Consider the following 16208-nt stretch of genomic DNA (forward strand, 5'->3'; position numbering starts at 1 on the left):
TCGTCATGTTGGCTAACCATGAGAAGCCTTAGGGTCATATACTCTGACAGTGGGCTGGGTTTTTATGACTGTATCTACCTTTAGTCATGTGGCAAACACTTGCAGCGCCTCCCAAAGCCTGTTCCATGTAATCCAATCCATTACAAAGATTTCCCCACCCTGTTTCTCACCAGTGATGTATCAGCAGCATTGCTGTCTTACGCTAGAATGGTTCTTCCTGCACTTTAATTCGAAATACACCCATGGATGAAGGATAGAATAGCCAGTATTTTGGGGGAGGGGGTAAAGAAGGGAGAGTGGTTTAAACTTTAGATTTATTAACATGTTTATAATTTAGATTGTTGTATTATGTATTGCTATTGCAATATGTGTATTGCACTTCTTGTGTATTAATCAATGTTTATCTGGCCAGGGACTGCAGGAATTAGCATCAATTTTGGCACGAAACATCTTTTCTTATTTGAGATTGTGGCACCTGTTTTGTTGTTATGGTCCCTGATAACATAAACACACTAAATTAAACTAAGCTTAATGTGTGCTGTTGCAAATTTCCACTGGCTGGCCACTTCAAGTCCACCTCCTTGTACAAGCTTTGTCCATTTTATCAGCACCACTTATCATGTAGGTGCTCTTTGTAGTTCTACAATTACAGACTTTGTTAGCCCCCTTTCACCTTGTTCTTCAGTGGTCAGGACCCCCAGAGGACCCCCACAGGACCCTCATAGAGCTGGTACTATTTGGGTGGTGGATCATTCTCAGCACTCCAGTGACACTGACATGGTGGTGGTGTGTTGGTGTGTGTTGTGCTGGTACGAGTGGATCAGACACAGCAGTGCTGCTGGAATTTTTGAACATCTCAGTGTCACTGCTGGACTGAGAATCGTCCACCAACCAAAAATATCCAGCCAACAGTGTCCTGTGGGCAGCGTCCTGTGACCACTGATGAAGGACTAGAGGATGACGAACACAAACTGTGCAGCAGCAGATGAGCTACTGTCTCTGACTTTACATCTAGAAGGTGGACCGACAAGAGTGTCTAATAGAGTGGACAGTGTTTAAAAACTCCAGCAGCACTGCTGTGTCTGATCCACTCATACCAGCACACCACACACTAACACACCACCACCACGTCAGTGTTACTGCAGTGCTGAGAATGATCCACCACCCAAATAATACCTGCTCTGTGGTGGTCCTGTGGGGGTCCTGACCACTGAAGAACAGGGTAAAAGGGGGCTAACAAAGTATCAGAGAAACAGATGGACTACAGTCTGTAACTGTAGAACTCCAAAGTGCACATGTTTGTTATGTGAGGCTAAAAAAATGGAAAATGAGTGTAAAATCAAGGAGATGAACTCATTGAAGTGACCATTCAGTGTATGTTCAATTATGACTGGTTGAACTCCCATCCACACCTACACACTCCAACCCTTACAGAACCACACCACAAACACCAGCTTGTTTTAAATATTTATTTACATGCTTTACTTTACAGTTCAGACTGCTGTAAAATCTTTATATACAGTACATACAGACAGTCTACAGTGAGCCTTGTCCAGAGGTCACAAGTCTTTAGAAACACGTTTCATAAAAATAATGCAAATACCTTACAATACGTCACACACTGCTTAAAAATCTGTGCATTTAAGAGTTTGCAAATTTCATTCTTTACAAATATTCCAAAAATATAAACTCTTTAAATAATTAAGGCGGTCTCCATTTTCATTATTCATCGTACATCACTGAGATAGACACTATCTAACACGGAGACACAATATAAAAAACACTGGTGTTAAGAAGGCTAGAATAGCATGATTTTGGCGTCAATAACAGTTTTGCAGGTGCTTTGTGTAACTGTATAATAACCCTCTCAAAATAAAGCTTAGAAACAGAACCAGAGCGTTCTCCGAATAGATATATCCCTTTAAAGTAACTGACCCAGTATATATGTTGCTACAGCTCTTAAAGAGCCTAATAATTGGTCAGTAAGTGGAAACTGGGGTGTTAGAGCAGACAAAGAACAGAGGTATGATGAGTATGAAGAGAATGAAGTCCAAGTAAAGCTACATGCAACACTTTTTCAATGGGATCTCAAATTGCTGCAGATAGATTTTGTTTACAGCATATTCTCTAGATCAAAAAGTCCCTTTTGGGCCACCATAGGTTCTCCTATCAGGCCAGGAGGAACCATCTGGCTACCACAGCGTAATACCATGGACGTTGAAGACGAAAGCAGCTCAAACAGATTAGCCAACTTCCTTCAAGTCCCCTTCAGCACGACATTAAATTATACTACATAATGAGCCTTTTTTATATATTTATACTATATTACATGCTACAAATGTGTTCCAGATACCGTCTGAATTTGGATCTTCTCATCTTCCACGCAAAGCGCAGGGTTGTCGTACATCTCCAGCTCCTTCTTCATCTCTGTCCCGTCCTCTTTCTCGCCGTCCACCTCTCCCTTCTTACAGCATTTGCAGCAGCAGCAGCAGCGCGCCCCGCAGAAGCCCAGGACCTTGGTGACTATGCGGTCCCACGGCTTGAGCGAGTGCAGAGGCTTGGGCAGGAAGTCCCAGCTGCGGAGGGCAGGACAAAGGCAGTGCGAGCAGCGGGACTGCATAATGTTGACCACCACCACGAAGACCACCACAGTCAACACAGGCACCCCAACCCCCACCAGAACCTGCCAGCCGGCGAGGGACAGCCCCAGCACCAACACGGGCAGCACGAAGAAGCACAGGATCAGGTAGACTATGGCGAACCAGCGGTACTTGGCCGTGCGGTCACCCAGCGCTTTGGCCAGCCGGATGGGCACACGGGTGATGGGGATGGGGTACCACAGGATGATGCCAAAGATGTTGAAGAAGAAGTGACACAGTGAGATCTGAAAGGAGATGACACCCATCAGGGGCCTGTCAATACCAATGAGGACTGCAAATACAGTATATCCTGCCAGAGCTCAATTGAGCTGTCCAGCCTCCGCCCACAAATGTTCTTTTTCTGCTGTGAGGCTGGACCATCTGGCAAGAATCCCATTCAGCTTAATGAAAAAAACTGTAGCTTTTATCAAAATCACCAAAGTGTCTGATTTCTTTGCCGCCAAACTGGACGATGGACAAATTTTGGCTGATTTTATTTGCCTTTCTTAACCCCTTTAATGGCCAAGACCCACTGGTGGGTCCAAAGTTTTATTAAACACTTCTATAACCTAACAATAACTCAGCCAGTTTGCTTTGTAGCCTATGAACTTACTGAGTAATAAGCCGCAGTATGTAATAAGGCTGAGAGTATAAGGGGTTAAATCATTGCACATTTTCAGTACTTAATATCTGCCACATAAGATGCAACGTTAACATTATGTGCTTTGATTGGCACAAAAAACCTCTGCTTAAATAACATGACTCAAATAAAGTGCTACATTGAAAGTAGCTATTTAGCACAATGGCTCATGTATAATTATGCTATATTATTTTGCTATAGATGCAGTTACAACATTCAGATACAGTGCAAGTGCACGTAGACATCATTTACCTCATAAAACTTGGCTAGTCGTTGGGATTTCGGATTTAGCTATGTTAACATTAGCCTACACCACAAAGTCTATCTAGAATTATAATTTAAACAGTGTTGCTTGCTGTCGTAAGAAAAGATGACATGGCATAAGACAACACCTGTTCTATCCTAACTGGCCTATTCTCACCTTGCACACTCTTACAAAATGCATACAGAATAAAACAAATGAATAAAGCACTTTAAAGTTGGCAAAGTTTGGTTTCTCATTAAGTTAAATGGGATTTCTGTCAACATTCAGTAAAGCTCATCCAAACGTGCACCAGTAGCTTCAAATGGCATCCCTTTAATGAAGTAGGACTAGTAAAGGAGAAACGCAGCATGCTGTGTACACTATTGTTTTAGAAGCACTACTTCTATAAGGAAGAATGCGAGTCACTTTAATTAATGTAATAAGATCAGGGTACCAACCTGCAGTGAGTTGGCCAGTTTTTCTCCAGGGCTGGCCATAGCAGCAAGAATAGCAGTCGTTGTTGTCCCAATGTTGGAGCCAAGTGTGAGAGGATAGGCTCGCTCAATGCTAATAACACCAATACCTGGACAGAGACACGAAATAGACATCAAATCCTGAACAAAACAGACAGTGCAAGAATGAGATATTGAAAAGTCACACATATTACAAGACACTGGCACTGGGAAAAGCTGAAATACACATGATGACCTTAGTTATACAGATTTGTATATATATACAGTACAGTAGTGTATAAAGATATGACAGTCTGGCCTTGTCTGGCTTAATTTGCAGTACAGTCATAACATGTAGCTCTGAATAAAGAGCCTTAGCTCGCACTAACCAACAAGTGGCGTAATGGCGGAGGTGAAGACGGAGCTGCTTTGCACGATGAACGTCATTCCCGCTCCCACCAAGATAGCGAGGTAGCCCGTGACCCAGCTGAATGGAAAGGGGAAATCTGCAAAGAGGAATCCAATGATGTTACTCAGTGAAAACAACATAACCGTAGGCCTCTAATATGACGCAATGCTACACTTCCCAAAAAATACTGTAGCATCATGATCAATAGGATGTGGTATATACTGTGTAGAGATGACCGTGCTTTATAAGTAAGTTCAGATGGTGGGCAACATGCTGGAAGTATAACATCAAGATAGTTTGCGTTGTGAGGTTTAAACAGACAAAAAGAAAACATTAAAGAGATTCACCACTTCAGTGGTTAAACCTTTCATTACACAATTTAGACTATTTCAGCCAGTTTGAGTTGTAATATTATTAATAATTATGTTTTAGGATCTTATACGCATGTTAAGTACCAACAATAGCCACGATATGCTTAGAAAAGCTTATCATGACATCATTTATCATGATAACTATCCCGGATCATCATATCGCCCGCCTCTAGAGGCAGCACCAAGCAGCAGTTTGAAAGAGTTTCCCACTAGTCAATGGAGAAGGAGAATGAACCTGGTGCAGCTGCTTCTAATCCAAAACCATCACTTTCATTTGCATCTCCAGAACTCTGGAGAACGTGTAGTGTACCTAGGCTCTCTCTGTCACCTGAGGGGTGCGCACATATGAGTGCTCAGACACAGAGCGAGCAACAGGCTGAACGTTTGTGTACCTGTTTAGCTCATCAGACAGCAGGATGGGGGAACCTGCACTGACTATCATATAACAGGACCTAGCGATAGTGGAAATAATGATGGTAGGCCTGAAATCGCACCACTTCAATCATTTCTTTGAAGCCAGCCATTGCTAATGATAGCCCTAAGTTCAAAAGCACAATGTGCTCTGACAAAGAAGAGCAAGAGGGATCATTGAAATGACTGTTTACTGAATGAATGCGGTAGCTGAACAGATTCCATTGCGTGGTTTAACATTAAACGTCCATGGATTATGGCATTTGTTTACTTTCCCAGAAGACTAATCAATTCTGGTTACTCATTTTATACTTGAGGACAGCTTGATGGTGACTTTTCATTTCCTACAGTGTGGCGGCAGGTGTTGGCTCACCTGTGTTGAGCACCTTCTTGATGACCACGGCCACCTGGCCCTTGAGCATGGAGTTGAGCAGCTTTACGATGAGAATGAGGCAGGTACACAGCACCAGCAGCGACAGAGCCAGCAGAATCAGCCCAACTGCCAGGTCTGGAAGGTTCGCATTCACAAACAGATGCTTACCTGGAATGAGAGCGAGAAAGAAAAGAGGGATAAACATCAATTACATGTTAAAGCAATGTAAAGGAAGCAAATATGGCCACTTGGATTGGTCAGCTAATGCTAGTCAGTCTGGGTGCACAATGAAGTCAGCAAACATTCGGTTTAGAGGTTGTTGTTGTGGCTTAGTATTGGCCCACATATTCTGCCAATTAAATGGTTCTTTCCTTGACGTTTAATTGATAAAGCAGCTTCACATTATGCAGGGGGTCTTTAACCCCTTAAAAGATGAGGCTTATTATGTCCTAAGACTTACTGTTCAGCATCTACATAGACCATAATGCATTCTGCCTATTCCTAGGTTATTGAAACCAGAGTATCACTTTAGAATACCTTTATAAAAGGTTAATGAATGATTATTAATTAGGTCATAAACACCTGAAAACCCTTATTAAACAGTAACGACACATAAAAACGGCATCAGTGTCCACATTTACTTACACTGGCAAACCTCAGTTCTTGCTGGTTACTTATATTGCTTTGTCTTTTCTATCAGTCAGCATCAGACCTGTCAGCTTCATCAGATTCTCACATTCATCAGATATAACAGGTAACTTTTGTCCTTTTATTAATGTGTTATAACTGTTTATTAATAATGTTTAAGGTGTTTTGAGCTGGAATAACTCATTTTGAACCATTCATAAACCCTTTATAAAAGTAGTAGAAACATGTCATGAAAGTTTGGCGACAGGTGTCGTGACTTTTTAAGAGGTCTTAAATAGTTCTTCACACTCATCTCATTCAAAGGTTCTTCTTTGGCATCACTCCAGAGAACCCTTTTTGGTACATTTATTTCTGAGAGTTTCTACATGGAACATTGATGGTACTTTCTTCAGAATGTAGGTGTGAGTTGAAAGCTTTTACTACAGTTTTACTACAGCGCGCTATGCTCGCTGAGAAACATTAGTGTGAAAACAAGCACAGGCAGATAAGTGGCACACAAACAAGCGCTTCAGTTTACTTCTCACAGTGTTCAGTATAGGAAGTCGTGAGCGCTGAATTCTGATGAACAGTGAATCATAATCTTCCCTGGCTAAAAGGCCACAGGATGCATTTAAGCCCTTCTACGACCACTGAACCATAACCAGGCTGAAATTTCACCATCAAACCCGAGTGCCTTCATTTTGATCAGCCAAATGCGACCCTGGACCGTGAGCCTTCCTGCTCGATTAGCTGCTTCTCTTTGTTTGGTTTTGATGGCCCCAGGTAGCCCATCCCAGAGAGAAGAATAGGTCCATTGAGCAGTTAGAGTGGAGGGGGGTTGGGGGTGGGATTACGTTTGCTGAATCATACAGCAATGAAAGAAAGGCATTGTCCTCGTAGTCGAGTGGCTGGTGGTTGGAGTTGTGGTCTAAGGGTTGGTGTCTGTGGAGAAGGTGAGGATCTGCTTTTTGTGAAGCTATAATGACAGACTGCACCTCAGCTGATCTAGACCTGTTGCAAAAAACCTAAAAATCAAATATGAGTTACTCACATTTTGCTATGTTGATGGTTTCTGTTACGTTCACCTGCGTCCATGTCTCGTTGCCCTCCACCCAGCAGGGGGCACCAATGGTGCAGTTAGCTTCCCCAGGCACGGTGATGTTCACCAGACTCTGAAACATCAAAGGAGGAAAGTTAGTACCACATGTTTGCTATGCTTAGAGCCAAGATCAACAATATTTGCACATTGTGAACTCACATAAACAATGTATAGACTATTCACTGTGTATAGTAAATTTATAGACTTTACAATACATGTCCAAAAGTATTCAGACTCTTTTTTTTGGAGTGAATCCAGGTATTTTGAGGTGCACCCACTTCTGACACCGGTGTGGTATAATAACCATAGAAAAGCATTGCTAATAAAATAGAACTCTCTGGAGCAGCCACACATGAAGGTCATCATGCCCAATGCCAAGCATATGGATATGGAAGAATGTCGTTGCGTCACTCCAGTACAGTTCTAGAATCGATGCCAAGCTGTTCTGGTGGCTCGGCATGGCCCAGCACCTTACTGAGACACTTTAGGTCAGTTTTTCCTTCAATTTTTCACCCATCTGTATAGCTTTATCTCACAGCTAGAACCACAATACTAAGCAGTGCTTTCACACTTTCACTGAGGGTTGTTATATATTAACAGGGAAAAATGTAGAGTAAGATATTGAAACCATTAGGTGGAATACCTATCTCGGATTTTCACTATGGTTGTAAATATTTTCCCAAAATTTGAGGAAATGAGGAAGTAGCAGAATGTTTGAAGAGCAGGTTTGCTGAGATTCTCATTCCTTACCGTAATCTTCTCCTTTTTGCACCATGTTTTGATAAGACTCTTGTTCCGAGCACTGAGGTCACCGACAGCGATGTCACTGATTACAGAGCTGTCCAGCTGTGAGGAGAGAGACCAGAGGAATGTGTGACGAGACAAGATTTCCAGCACAAAATTATTATTTAAACTCAAACTGTGTAGTGTACAGTCTAGGACTGAATCACACATAGAGTGAGGTCAGCTACTAATTCTGCTCATGCTCATGACTTGATTTCCGTGTGCACAGTCAACTGTCGAAAAAACAACATTTCAGAGCTTGTGAGCAGTTTCAGTGAATCAAGGACAGCAGCGTATACTCAAAAACAGAATAAGTGTATCAAACTCTCGAACAGGGACCACATTCCAACCAGTCCATTCTAATGAGTCACTGTATGTGGTTGAGGGCCAGCGAGACACTGAGGCTATCAGTATGTGTCCTACTGTTTTGCTGTCATGACAGAATTTTATCTCCAAACCCGGCAACTTCATAGAAATGAACTTTCTTATAGGAACAGTTTGGTAGAAAGGCGAATTTACACAATTTTCCACTTACAGCAGATGTCGTTGATCAGTTGAGACACATTTTGCATCTTAAATTACATGCTTGAGCTACAAGGCTAATGTAGCTATCAACCACTAGACACCAATAGTCACCCAAATCTGTTCTGTGAAAAACATCCCTGAAACTTCTCTCAACTTCCTTCAAATCAAACAGGTCTTTATGAACGTTACCCAGATGTGATTCAGGCTACAGTGTGACTATTAAAATGACACCAGGTGTTTAGGTACAAGAGTTTGTTAGCAGTCTTAGCATGGCAGCGCCAGTTTTAAACCAAAAAAGCAAAATTTAGAAAGTCTTGGTAACTTAAAAAAGTAATTTTGGCCTATTCACAAAGAAATGTTCACATAATGTAACTAGCAGCTGAGGAAGCAATTAGCTGGATTGCTAATCTTAGCTAAATAGCTACATTTAATGCCAATTAACAACCAAACCAACTTCTTGAGAAAACTAAAGCTGTAGCATATAGGCCTGTGTGTTCTATTGTGAGTGCCTGTTTGCTTGCTAATTTAGCTAATGCAAGCTGGTGTTAATGGCCGGCTCAGCTTGTCAATAAAACCCAGTGAGGACTTGAGAAACCATGTTTTTGTAAGGCGAATATTAACTTGCATAAGAGTACCTGAGTAATACTTTTACTTTAGCTGGAATTCTCTCTCTACCTGTGCAGCTAAGTGGCCTGAAGAGGAAATCAGTAGAGAAAACGAACAATTGTATTTGGAGCTGTTTGGTGGGTTTGGGCCCTCACCTCAATGACGTTCTTGGTGAGTGGTTGAGTGATGACTTTGAGGAGGTCTGGGGCATCCTGGCCCGTTTGGATGTGGAAGGAGTCAATGACGAGTTTGGTGAGCTTGTACAGGACGCCTGTGGCCGCCTCCAGAGGAAGAAGTACCAGCACAGACAGCCAGTTAAAAAAGTCATGCACAGTGGCGCCAGCAAAGGCCCTGCAAGACAGAGGCACAATAATGGGTTGGTTAATGATAATGATATGAGACGATATTAAAAAAGCCGATATGGAACTTGCTAGATGTATGTGCCTTAATGATGTATGTAGAACGTATTACAAGTAGATCTACTTGTCCATCCAAGGGAATTTTGATTCCATCAGATCTCACAAAATTTGTATGGCTTACCTGCGGAACTCGTTGCGGTCTCCGGCCTGCATGACGGCCACGATGGTGTTGGTGACGGAGGTGCCGATGTTGGCGCCCATGATGACTGGCACTGCTGACTGCACCTCCAGCACTGTGGAGCACAACCAGCACTCAGTTACTGTGTGAATGGTAGACGATTCAAAACGTATGGGCTGGTTTTGTAAATATGGTTTAAGGCCTAGTCCTGGACCAAAATGCAAGATGTAATGTTTCACCACCATAAAAAACCATTTGTCTACACTTAGGCCCAATCTAGGTCTGGGATATTGGCTCTATATGTAGGTGAGGACCTCTATATAAATATACATCGCTGTTCTCGGGAACAAAACCTTGTGTGTCAATTTTTGTTGATTTTCAGTTGACATTATTTGAAAATGCATGTTGGCTTTTATATTGTGTGCACAGTTCATGAAGGATGGGCCAAAATAAATGGGCAAAAATGACTTGGAAAAAAGTCTGGTTCCATTGACTTGCATTGAAAGTAATATATAAAATAACTCAAATCTTGAGACAGATTTAACCACACATTATTATTAATAGGTAATTACAGTATTATTAACCTGTAATCATACTATACTAATCACTATTTAATAACTTCTTCACAGTAAAAACTTCATATTAAACAGAACAACTACACCTACAACTACACCTTTTTCTGGACTCTATGATATTGGTTTATGATATTGAAATCTACTCTGTGTGTATACCTTTAATATGAAGTTAGAATTGCACATAAAATCAAAATGATTAAACTGTTCAATCTTTTAAACAGTAGTTTATATATTCACTACATTCAGGTGCACTTACGTCCGGAAGACACCATGCTGACTACGATTGATGAAGAAGTGCTGGAACTCTGAACCAGCACAGTGACCAGCACTCCGATGACCAGCCCTGCTATGGGGTTAGACAGCACCACATTGTCCTGAAAGATATCTCCAGCTGCCTTCCCTGTGAAAAACAACACACATTCAGCGAACCTCACGTCACCTGTGCCAGGAATATCTCTCTTTACGTTCAAACAAGGTATAGATAAGGGCGTTGCAAGGAGTCTACACATTAACTACAGGCCTTGGGAAGAGTGGAGTACCATCATAAATAGCATCATGTTTTACAGCAAGTTGTATGTTATCTTTGGAAAATGTGGTTTTATTGTTTCAACCTTTGCATTGTTAGTGCTAAAAACTCGACATTAGCAGGGCCACATGTCAATTCCTCGCTCTCAGAATTACATAACATAGTTAGGAGATGCTATGTGGAGTGTTTACTGTGAATAATAAGCCTGAGGTTTTAAGGATCAAGTTCAAAGTCAAAGTTATCAATGTCAATTTGATCATAGTTCATTTTTGCACTCGTAGCTCTCAGTCGTTACTGAACGTACCTCCCACTAGCTGAAAGGCAGAGCTCAGGATGTCCAGAGAGCAGACGAACATGTACAGGAACCCCAGCAGGAGCATGCCCTTGGCCACCGAGATGAACACTCGAAGAATTTTGCCCTTCGTGTCCAGTTCTGCATGGATGCAAACGAGACATTGAGCATTCTGAGTGCACTCAGTTCACTTATTCCCAGAGTGTCTCCTGAACTCCACTCACCTGACCATTTCACGCCCGTGTCCTGCAGCTCTGGAAGCTGCCATGGGTCAATAGCGTTGTCCGGCTCTGGGTCAACCAGGGCCACAGTGGAATACGCAGGCAACACGATCGCGTCCTTAGACAGAGTGTCTTTAGTGTCTTTACCGTCTGTAAAACAACCACGAGAGAAACAACATGAGCTGTAAAGGTGTGGAAAGGAAAGAACAGAATACTATAAAGAAAAGAAGAGGGAAGGATAGAGAGAAAGATGGAAGAGAAGGAGAAGAAAAGAAGAAGAGCAGAAGTAGAAGAATGAAACGTGATGGAAATGATAGACAAAGGCGAGGATGGAGGGCAAGAAAAGGAGGAAAGAGGGAAGCAAAAAGGAATGAATGAACTGAGGGAACAAAGACAGAAAGAAAGAAAGATGGAGAAGCAGACAAAAGACAGAAAAAGAAATAAGGGAAGAAAAGAATGATCGAGTGGAAAAGGGACAGTTAGCTAGTAGAGAGAAAGGAGGAAGAGAAGAAGGAAAGAAGGAAACGAGAAAAGGGAAAGACAAGAAAAGAGGGAAAGATGGGGAGAGACGGATGAAATAAGGGAAAAAGGAAGATGAGAATGAACCAGAAAAGGTGGAGAAAGAAGAACAGAGGGATGGAATAAAGAAAATAGGAAAAACGAAAAAGAAGGAAACAAAGCAGGAAACATGATGGAAGTGACTAAAAAAAGGCCAGAAAACGGGGAAAGATGGAAGGAAAGAGAGAAGAAATAAAGGACACGGAGAATGCAATGGGTGAAAAAAGAAGGGAAGAAAGAAAGAGGGAGGAAAAGAGAGGAAGCAAGGAGGAAATGGGAAAAAAGAAAGAAGGAAGGGAGGAAGGAAGCAAGGAAGAAAATCACGAAAAGAGAATAGGCAAGAAAGAAAGAGGGAAGAAAAGAAAGAAAAAGGAAGAGAGAAGAAAGAAGGACTCACCGAGGTCTGGAGGAGAAACTGCAGGGTCACTGCCGAGCTCTGGCCGCGGAGCCATCGTCTGAGAAAGACAGCAGAAGGTGAGAAAACGAGAAATGTTCGTCAGCTTTTCACAGCTTTTCTAGTCCTAATCTGAAGTAACACTGTAATAGAGACACCCATGAGAAACAGTGAGAACATCTGGAAGGCTTTACAGCTGTGTGTGTGTAATGGTGGGTGAAGGTAACGTAGGCCTTTTCTTTTTAATCCCACTTTTAACCTAAATTCTGTCTCCAGTAAGATTTCTCTCGAGTGAAATCCATCGCAGCTGCACCTGTCTGGCCATTGTGAACCTCCTCCCTCTGCTTTCAGATCCATTCAGAGCTAATGGCTTATATTGAACCAATAAACTTGGGTATTTCCTGAGCAGACCTCATCTACTCCTGCACTCCGACACACTCCACCTACTGATCAGTCAGCAGGGGATGAATGATGTTCCTGAACTTGACCTCATAAGACCTTGTCACCATGATGATTCCTCCACATGTGATGGACCGAACTGCTCCCTGCCAGACTCATGATGTCCTCAGCACTAGAGGCAAACCTTCTGCATTCGTGCGTAGATTATCAACACTCATCACACCACCCTGCACCAATAAGCGTCCTTGGGCTAGACTCCTAACCGTACACCTGTCTGCCTCTGCAAGCTCTTATCTGGAGCGGTGTACGGCTTCTATAGCTCAGATGAGGTTTTTAAACTGTGCACCGCTCCGCCAAGTGCCTTAACGACACCTCTGTGCCAGATGCCACGAAGGAAATCTCATCCTTTAAAGAGCAAAAGATCATCCCTGGACGCTACGTCTAATAAAAAAATACAGTTAGAAATAATAAAAAAGGGAAATACAGCAGGTATTTTTATACTTAACATATATTTCAAATATGCTTTTATATAAAGATATAAAAAAATGAGATAGATTTAATTATGAAATGTATCCCAAACACTAAAGTACATTAAAAACAAGAAGTCCACTTTTAAACTTTTTTTTTTTTCCTAATACATTTGTACGGTGCAAAAGTTTTAGTCGCCAAAGCAAATAACTGAAAACCGCTTATCTGGATAATGTATTTTCTTTCCATTAAAAGCCATTTATAACACTAAAATGAACACAAACAAACATAAATCTAATAAAAAATGTATCAAGAATGTCTTGTTTAAAAAATATATATAAAAATGTAAAAAAGTACGAAAAAACTGAGATGCTGTGAGTGGCTTAGAACAACACAGGGAACCAGGCACTGCAAAAGTCTGAACAGTCCCTGATCAGATTACACATTTCATTGATTTTCTAAGTGTAAATGAGTCAAAACCTCCTCTACAGGCAACCGAAATATGGCATGTTTAGTGCACAGTTCTGTTTTTTTTTTACATTTTTTATGTATTTAACACACTGGAAAACAATTAAACTTTAAATGGAAAAGGTGCCGTGACTTTTGCACAGGCCACGTTCTATGCTTCATCTTTTCCCCGGTGTGTTAAACCCAGCAAATAAACAGTGAGTGTGCCTTAACATGCAAAAACAAAGCACGTTCTCTGTAAAAGTCGCTGTGCAAACTTCACTGAGAAAATGAATAAAAACAGGTACCCGGGGGTGCCCACACTTTTGCACACGACTGTAACTGCAAATAATACTTCAGTATGCACAGTTACTTAAGTATGCACAGTTACTTAAGTATGCACAGTAATTTAAGTATGAACAGTTACTTAAGTATGCACAGTAATTTAAGTATGAACAGTTATTTAAGTATGAACAGTTACTTAAGTATGCACAGTAATTTAAGTATGAACGGTTATTTAAGTATGAACAGTTACTTAAGTATGCACAGTATTTTAAGCATGAACAGTTATTTAAGTATGAACGGTTATTTAAGTATGCACAGTTACTTAAGTATGCACAGTAATTTAAGTATGCACAGTTATTTAAGTATGAACAGTTATTTAAGTATGAACAGTTACTTAAGTATGCACAGTTATTTAAGTATGCACAGTTATTTAAGTATGAGCAGTTATTTAAGTATGCACAGTTATTTAAGTATGAACAGTTATTTAAGTATGAACAGTTACTTAAGTATGCACAGTTATTTAAGTATGCACAGTAATTTAAGTATGAAGTTATTTAAGTATGCACAGTAATTTAAGTATGCACAGTTATTTAAGTATGCACAGTTATTTAAGTATGAGCAGTTATTTAAGTATGAACAGTTATTTAAGTATGAGCAGTTATTTAAGTATGAACAGTTATTTAAGTATGAGCAGTTATTCTAATATTAGTCTTTTACTGCTGAGTTAAAACTGAGCCTTTTTGTATGGATTTTGCCCATATTGTGAAGTTTTCTATCATTTCTCGAGATAACCAAACCAAACACCCAGAGAAGGTGAAAACCCCTGAAATGAGTATACACACAACACACTCACCTGCCTTTGTGTGCAGGAGCTTGAAGTCGAGCAGTTTAAACCAAAGAGTCCACCTGAGCTGAGGAGCCACCTGCGGAGCTCCTTTTATACACCCTCACCTTGCACGCGGGCGCGCGCGCACACGTCACTGCTCAAAGGTGATGCATCCCACGCGCATCGCCACTGATCAGCGCTCGTGGGCCGAATGTAGGCCAGTTATCTCAGAAGCCTTTGGACATCAATCACATGTAATGATGAGCTGATGGCCGCTCCGGATAACCGCGCGTTCGCATCATGAAGCGCGGGACGTTTTTAAACAAACCCAGTGTTTTTATTTTTGCGCTTATTCCTTCACCCCCCCCTCAGCCGCCCACCCCCACCCCCCGCCCCCCTCACTTCTTGTCGCCAGCCGCTGTGTCAGCGCGCCTCCTGCTGGAAGGACGGGAGACGTGCACCTCACTGAGGTACCGCTGCCTGCTGAGCCCTGGTTTTGCGCGGCAGTGCTTCAGCGACGGAGGCAGTGAAGGAACCTGGGCTCTCCCAGCAGAACATACACCGGGCTTATCTAGAATCTTAAACAGCACGTCATATCGCTGTTATACAACCAGCATCATCTGCTCTGACCTGTATTTGGGACACTCTGCATTCTCCATACGACATAAAGCGCAAACTCTGTATGTCTCTAATTTGCGCAAAAGTTCAGGCGCCCCGGTCAAACGATCCATGCTTCTGTTGGCTCTCCAGGCCAGGGGCCACACACCTCCTCCGCAGAGGGTACGCACCTTAATGCTCGACTGCTGTTGACTGGCTCAGCTGAACATATTGGGGGGAAAAGAAAACACGAAAGGTGCCCTTTGCAAAACTTACGGCACCTTTTATGTTTTATGCATAATGTTTTTGTTTTGTTTTGTTTATGTTTTTGTTTGGGCTTGCACTGTAAACAGCAAGTAAACAGAAAGTGTGCATGAAAATGACCATTGGCTCAGTTTAGAGGATCTTATTTTCACTTTGAAGATGAACAAGACGATCCAAACAAACAAACAAACAAACAAACCAAACAAACTGGCCAAGCCCAAAATGGTAAACCATTAAACTGTTAATGGTGTCATTAAGAAACCTTAAGTAACAATTAAGTAAAATAATTTAGTGTGTTGCCCTGCGATGGACTGGCGACTTGTCCAGAGTGTATCCTGCCTTCTACCCGATGACCGCTGGGATAGGCTCCAGCACCCCCTCGCCACCCTGATGGAGAAGCGGCTTAGAAAATGGATGGATGGATGGAATTTAGTGCGGGATCATATCCCCTTGAATTTAAAGAGTCAGTGTTGTTCAGTATTGTTGGCTTGAAAGAACTGAAAAACATTTCCAGGCTAGTTTGGGTTTGATGTGAGATTAAATATATATATATATATATATATACCTACATATTTATATATCATCACTAAACTGAATTTAAAGCAGAGAAACTGGGCTAATGACACTAACAGTGTAATGC

General features: G+C 41.7%; 1 protein-coding gene across 2 annotated transcripts; it reads right to left on the minus strand.

The window, feature by feature from the left end:
* Positions 1-1455: 1455 nt before the first annotated feature.
* On the minus strand, positions 1456-14823 carry slc34a2b (solute carrier family 34 member 2b). Of its 2 annotated transcripts, none has more exons than XM_017711441.2 (13): positions 14735-14823; positions 12286-12343; positions 11334-11480; positions 11122-11250; positions 10548-10691; positions 9720-9831; positions 9335-9530; positions 8016-8111; positions 7218-7338; positions 5540-5707; positions 4365-4481; positions 3982-4106; positions 1456-2884 (listed from the first exon to the last, which is right to left on the minus strand). In XM_017711441.2, exons 2-13 carry the CDS (start codon positions 12338-12340, stop codon positions 2333-2335), a joined length of 1962 nt encoding a protein of 653 aa, XP_017566930.1. In that variant the 5' UTR covers positions 12341-12343; positions 14735-14823; the 3' UTR covers positions 1456-2332. The 2 variants fall into 2 exon arrangements, with proteins under 2 accessions (XP_017566930.1, XP_037397548.1); XM_037541651.1 differs by having other exon boundaries at positions 14739-14805.
* Between the last annotated feature and the right edge of the window lie 1385 nt (positions 14824-16208).

This window comes from Pygocentrus nattereri, chromosome 9, assembly GCF_015220715.1.
Source record: "Pygocentrus nattereri isolate fPygNat1 chromosome 9, fPygNat1.pri, whole genome shotgun sequence".
NCBI lineage: Eukaryota > Metazoa > Chordata > Actinopteri > Characiformes > Serrasalmidae > Pygocentrus > Pygocentrus nattereri.